Raw genomic sequence first — 7,034 nt, forward strand, 5'->3', positions numbered from 1 at the left:
TATCGTAACGAACTCGGCCCTGATTTAATGTTGGTGTCTTAACAAACTTAGCCGGTAACTACTGAATTCGTGTCATGGCTTTGCCACAACGCGACAGGCTTCTTACCTCGTTTGCTTATACATTGTGTTGTTTTTGTTTTTACACATGTTAAACCGCTATTGTTAGGCTGATATGTTGACAATATCAATGATAGAAACATGATGGGCCCTAAAACCTAACACAAGTTAATTTACACCAAATTATTGCTGGTTTTCTTCTTCAGATCTATCTCTGTGTTTGGTGGATCATATATATATAACAAAGTATAACGGTGGTTGGTAAGGTGCTTCTTTTTAGAAAAATTAACAACTTAATAAATCTACTAGTGGCCATATATCTACTAGTGGGACACGTCAGAAGCTCTTTAGTCTTTACACAATATATACACATGTATGCATTTATAGATGAAAACATAGTTATTATTATTAAGTGAGAGAAGTGTCATGGAGGCAAAGGGTAGTAGATTGGGGACTTCAATTTTGGTACCTAGCGTACAAGAACTTGCTAAGGAACACCCGATCAACGTTCCGTCCCGATATGTTCGTCATGATCAAGAACCTCAAGTCATACCTTCTTCCCTGCCTCAAGTACCTATCATTGATATGGAGCGGTTAGCATTTGAAGATCATTCGGGTGACTCCGAATTAGAAAAGCTACATCTTGCTTGCAAAGACTGGGGATTCTTTCAGGTAAATTAAATTAATTACATAGTTTATAAATTTATATCAATTATCAAACCTCTAGTTGAGTTTCTTAAATGAAACATGATTGATCTATTGATACTAATAGATAATAAATCATGGAGTGAGTTGTTCATTGGTGGAGAGAGTGAAGAAAGAAACACAAGAGTTCTTTAAGTTGCCAATTGAGGAGAAACAAAAATTTTGGCAAACACCGGATGATGTTGAGGGATTCGGGCAAGCGTTTGTCGTGTCCGAGGAGCAAAAACTTGATTGGGCTGATATATTTTTCTTGGTTACCCTTCCTCATAATAGTAGAAAGCCACACTTATTTCCTAACCTACCTCTTCCATTTAGGTAATTCACTCATCCTGTTGTATGTGTCAGGATCATGGACACACTTTTATTGTTGCAACGAACATGACTTATTTAACCCGCCTAACTTAGCAAGTCAAATGGGCTGGCTTGATGTAAAAGAGTTTTAACATAGTTATAACATGTTAAAATGGGTTAGCGGGCTTTGAATATTCTAGTTGTAAATGATTCGAAACGTATTGGTTTGTCGAATTTTGTAAAAAATACTTTTTATACCTACCTGTTAAATTCAGTTCTAAATTTAACAGGTTGGTTTATTTATGCTAGTCAAACAATATAAACCAAAAACTAATTATTTTTTAGTCATGAATTGTCGTCCCTAGTTAAGATCTATGTTTACATACATGTTTTAGCTATTTGTACAACACATAAAGTGGCTCATATATAAGCATTTGTGTTTTTTAAACCAGAGACACCCTAGAAGAATATTCAAGGGAACTTAAGAACACTGCCATGAAAACTATGTCTTACATTGCAAAAGCATTGAAGATGGAAGCTAAGGACATGTTAGTAATGTTCGAGAACGGAATGCAGTCAATGAGGATGAACTACTATCCACCATGTCCACAACCCGACCAAGTCATTGGTCTCACCCCACACTCTGATGCGGTTGGGATAACCTTTCTTCTTGAACTAAATCAAGTCCAAGGTCTTCAAATTAGAAAAGATGGTGATTGGATTCCAGTTACACCACTTCCTAATGCTTTCATTGTTAATATTGGAGAGATCCTAGAGGTTATTTGTTTCTCAAATCATCACTTATATTAACATATAATTAATATATTATGATTTGATTTGATTTAAAGAGATCGATATGTTGTGTTCCAGATTGTAACGAATGGACAATATAAAAGCGTTGAGCATAGAGCGACTGTGAACTCGGAGAAAGAGAGGTTGTCTATAGCAACATTTCTCAATCCGAATATGGATGGTGTAATAGAACCAGCTCCGAGCCTTGTAACGCCTGAAACACCTCCAAAGTTTACTAGGGTGTCTGTTGCTGATTTTTTCAAGAACTTATTCTCTAATGAACTTAAGAAAAAGACGAACCTTGAACAATATTACATATAAAATTCGATATGCAACAACACAAAATGCCATGTATCAAGTATCATGTATTTATATGTCTTTGTTAATGATAATAATCGGTGTATGGATTGAGAATTATAATTTATATTTTTAAGATTTTAGGATTATCATTCAATGATCTGAATTGCTGGTGGTATTTGTCTATCACATTGTATTTATTAATATTTTTCAATGTTTTATCAATTAATACTACTTATCTTATCTTTTGTGGTCACCTTCAAATATTTGTCGATATCTTTCTTTAGTACATTTTATTAATAAAGTAGTACTTGTTATACTTTTTTTTCTTTTGTTCTTGAACTAAATCGACACACAAAACACGTTTGCGTTCTTCAATTTTATTTTCTAACTTAAAAGATTATAAAATTATTTGTAATAAAACTTTTTTTTTATTGAGTTAAAAAAACTATGTTTCTAGTTAAAATTATGTTAAGCAATCAAATAAACTTTCATAAATTTAAAAAATTTGTGTTCTTTCACTTAACTCCACCTAATATATAAGTTTTAGTAACGTGTTTTGATATAAATATTTTTTTTCTTTTATCAAGGAAACATACGTTTCTCTCATCCATCATCTTATAATTTAGAAAAAATATTTATCATGAAACATTATAATATTGAAACCCAATAAGCAAAAATATAGAGTTAAGAGAGATGATACAACGCAAGCACAAAAATTTAGAATGATTCGGATGAGTGTTAACAACCCCGTCTAACACTTGTGTTCTTAAAATAAAAGTAAATTATTTTTGTTTGGTTATAATATTTTACTATATTTCCCTTTAAAAAACGACATGTTCTTATACATAAAACGTTGATACATTGTTGAATATAGCGTTGCGTTATTGTATTTATATTGATGTAATCATATGGATGCACGCACTCATCAATTCATTGACTCGCATTCTAGTTCGTAAATAAAACTATTCATACTAACCAAATGTTTTTAAAACTGAACTAAGGTAAAATCCGTTTTACTAAAGGTTCATTTGCCGGTTCGGTTAGATCAATCGGACGGTTTAAGGAACCGAATTTTATAATATTATATTATATTATATTATATTATATTATATTATATATTTATTTATTTTATAAATATCAGTGATAAAATCTTGTAAAAGTTTTATTATCTTTATAGATAAAAACTCAACACGGAACCTTGAAAGTCTACACACATACACCAACGAAGTCTCAAACTTGTCACTCAGTTCAAAGTTTTGGCCTCACCTGTCTTTGGCTAGTCTTTTGTATTTCTCTATATTTTATCTTTCATTTGTCATTAATGAGCGTGGGTTGGTAATTAGACAGAAAATTTGCTTGCAAACTTGCGGGGAGTGACTACATAACTTATTCTTTATCATTACTTCCACGGTCGTGTTTGAACACGTTTTTTACAACTTTTGAACTGCCATAACATTCAAGTTAACAATTTTTAAATGATATGTCAACCGTCTATATATATTTTAACATTTCATGTCTGACTTGTCTAGAAACATCATCAAGAGGAAACCCGTTATTCTGAGAAAACCCTCTTGAGTCAGTTTCGAACCTGATACCATAAGACGTCAAACCTTAACCATCACCTCATGTCATTTAGATCAGAAAGTCAACTGTTTGTCGGAACAAACTAATGTTGAGAAAGAGAAAGACGGGGGAGTTTATTAGCCAATCTTTGTTAATCATTTAGTTATATTGCAGTTGTGGGTTCAAGATGTGGGTAATCATGTTTTGCAACTTATAGGCTGCCAGCAGTTATAGTGACTAAACAGGTTGTCGCTAGTGGCGAAGCTTGGACGAGTTCGTCTGTGTGGCCGGACTCAAAATGTATTTAAAAAAATATGGGGGAGGGCTTAAATTTTCAGTCGAAAACGGGTAAATTTACACTACTATGCAAACAACAAGGGGACCGGGCCACCTAGGGCCCTCACTAAGCTTCGCCATCGGTTATCACAATAACACTGAACGTTTTTGCGACAGTCTGCGAATGATTTGCGACGGACGGGCCTACATCATGGCCGGGTTCACAACCGATTACGACATTTAGCATTGCGAATAACTTCCAACCAAATTGTGGTCGTGTTCTTTTCGCACCCGTTATAACCCAATATCATTTGTTAATGCCCGTTATGCAAGATTACAACCAATTATAACATAATATAAATTATTCAAGACACAACACGTACCCAAGATATATTAGTAACTGGTATATTGACCCGCCGCCTTGCGGCGGGCTTGTGAAACCGTAACAAAAGAAACTAACAATGTCCACATGTTACCCTGAAATTGTTCGTTGATCCATTGTTAAAAAAGGGAACTTTTATGATGTGGTGTTTTAGATTTTTATTTTTGTTTAACAGCTATTTGGATCAACGATTGGCCAATGACCAATCCAATTATCTCCATTCCACTATCGAGAGGAAACCTCATATTTATTTGTCACATGTATGACTTAAACCTAGATCTCCCACTTTTAACTTGTAGTTAACGACGGAATGCAATAGCAACCTAGAATATATAATTTCCTTTTAAAGGTAAATATATATTTACGCAAATGATCTTATGAAGTGGAAATGGAAATTCGGTATTTTTTGAGAACATGAAGCCCATGGGTAGAATGAATAAATGGTATGTTGATGATATAGGGGAAAAGAGAAAAGTAGTGGTGAACACATATTACGCATAAGGTGCTAGTGGTGATGCATAAATAAGGTCGCCGACCCCTAATATAAGTATATAAATAGCCGCCATTAACTATTACAAGTAAATGTAAGTCAACATGGAATGAACTTTTGGTAAATGTAAGCCCAATGGCTCGTAACTAAAAGGGTGGGTTAAAGCGTAGGTGTTTGCTAGTGTCCCACACGGGTCGAACCAACATACACTTTGATACCAAGGTGTGTCACTATTATTGCTTAGCCCATACGATTTTCCTTTATTATTGCCCTAACGGCTCGCAATCAAAAGGATGAGTTAAAGCATGGGTGTTTGCTAAAGTTGTATCTATGCTTCTCTACAAAATATTCTGATATTCATCAATGACCCATCATTCCTCCTAATTGGTATCAAAGCCAGAATGACGACTAACTTAGTACGGATCTCTAACATCTGAAAACCAATCTCAAGTAAGGTCTTGAAGAACATACTGGTATATATGGTCAACAAGGGGTCATCGTAAAGTCTTAGAAGTGTAGTGTGAAGATATAACAGTGTTGTCAAAACTCGATAGTCCATATCTAGTCATGTCAGACCAATTTCTACGTTGTTCCAATTCAAGTTTTAGTCAGTCTCCTGCATCTAGATTAAATTGGTTATATGAAATTTATTTAGTCCCATATGAATCCAAAATACGTATCAGTAGTATACCTTTAGCTAACCCTTATAATGTTTTTCGTAAACCAGAAAATACTCGTATATAATATGTAAAACAATGCAAGAGAACTTGAGAGTGAACTAGCGAGAAATATAGGAAGAAGTGTTTATTTTCTTCTATGATGGATTAAAAATGAGGAGGGGGAGCGCTTTCTTATCTAGGCAAGGAAAATGATTACATTATTTTAAACACGCTATTAAACAAGATACGTAAAATATTAAATAACTTCTTCCGTAGATTAGTCTTGAAATAATGTCATATTTAATCAAAAAGTTATGACCGACTAAATGGAACCGGAACTAGCGTAGCAGCACTTCAAGTGAGTAGTGTTGCTACTCAGTACTCGTAACTAGCGTCAGTCTGTAAGATTATTTTGTCAGTTGGTGTGGGAATCTTTAAAGGTGACATCACACGGTTATTTTCTTCATTTTCTTTACCGTCTGTGCATTTAGACCATTCTGATGGATTCTTTTTCAACATGGGAAACAGATTTACTATGTCGCTTGATAGCTTTGGCAAAAAAATCAGCCATGTAATTGACTAGGGTAAGGAACTATTGTACTTCTTTTTGTGACGTTAGCTTGTCTAGAAACTGTTTCAATTCTTAGGTTATGTGTGGCATATTGATACTTGGCTTCGGAAATCTTCATACAAAGAAAATCGGTTGTATTCTTGCCGATTTCCACTTCTTTTCTGATAACATAATCCCATGTTGCTGGACAACAAAATGGAATTTTACCCGAACTTCATTCAATGAGGCATCCCTCCTCCTAACAAAGAAAACCTAATCCAAGATCATTATTACATAAATGTCATTTTTAAATGAAATTTATCGTATAATATAAACAGTATATTGTTACTATCAAGAACGAGTCATAATTGTTGTCATCACCTCTTAAGCTTACATCAAGAAGCAATCCATGAGATGTAATTAAGAAATGAAAGGCAATCATGTTTTTGTGTGTTGTTTATAGGGTTGGAGTTATCTTCAACTTATAGGGTTGGAGTTATCTTCAACATATGGGGTGACATATGTTGGTGGCTATTGTAGGGGGTGAGCGGTGGTTGGTTGGTCGCATAATAAGATCATTCACATTTCTTTTCGTGGGTAAAGTTAAAATACAAAGGACAACAAAAATGAGAAAGGTGAGAAGGAATCCAGTCCATTGATCTTAGATTTGAATGGTTAAGATTAATTTAATAAATAAAAATTGATGAAAAGGGCATTAAGGTAATAACCCACATTTGTTGACTTTCACTCTCCACATGCAGGGCACATGTCAATCCCCCATCATTTTAAAATGTCCATAACTTTTTCATACGACATTATTTTTTAAAAAAAAAAATTCATCATAATAATAAGCGTTTTTTTATCTTGAATATGATTACCATATTGTTATATAAAAATAAAAAAATTAATGGGTTTTTTAATTGTGTTTTTTTGTTGTTCATTGTTTCATTGTGTAATATGTTGTTTTCA

The 7,034-nt window shown here is 33.7% G+C and overlaps 1 protein-coding gene across 1 annotated transcript; it reads left to right on the top strand.

Annotated features, from left to right (window-relative positions):
• The first annotated feature begins 419 nt into the window (after positions 1 to 419).
• On the top strand, positions 420 to 2,206 carry LOC143605740 (oxoglutarate-dependent flavonoid 7-O-demethylase 1-like). The gene is made up of 4 exons (XM_077081746.1): positions 420 to 729; positions 830 to 1,077; positions 1,506 to 1,830; positions 1,924 to 2,206. The coding sequence occupies exons 1-4, from the start codon at positions 484 to 486 to the stop codon at positions 2,164 to 2,166; spliced, it is 1,062 nt and encodes a 353-aa protein (XP_076937861.1). The 5' UTR covers positions 420 to 483; the 3' UTR covers positions 2,167 to 2,206.
• The last annotated feature ends 4,828 nt before the right edge of the window (positions 2,207 to 7,034 follow it).

Source organism: Bidens hawaiensis, unplaced genomic scaffold (genome assembly GCF_021521415.1).
Source record: "Bidens hawaiensis isolate Kalapana, Puna unplaced genomic scaffold, B.hawaiensis_p1.1 tig00002123_1, whole genome shotgun sequence".
Lineage (NCBI taxonomy): Eukaryota > Viridiplantae > Streptophyta > Magnoliopsida > Asterales > Asteraceae > Bidens > Bidens hawaiensis.

Excerpts from the sequence above, each read along its gene's own strand:
- LOC143605740 (XM_077081746.1), top strand. The coding sequence starts at position 484 with ATGGAGGCAAAGGGTAGTAGATTGGGGACTTCAATTTTGGTACCTAGC. Across the intron at positions 1,078-1,505 it reads AACCTACCTCTTCCATTTAG|AGACACCCTAGAAGAATATT; the intron begins GTAATTCACTCA and ends TTTTTAAACCAG. Across the intron at positions 1,831-1,923 it reads ATATTGGAGAGATCCTAGAG|ATTGTAACGAATGGACAATA; the intron begins GTTATTTGTTTC and ends GTTGTGTTCCAG.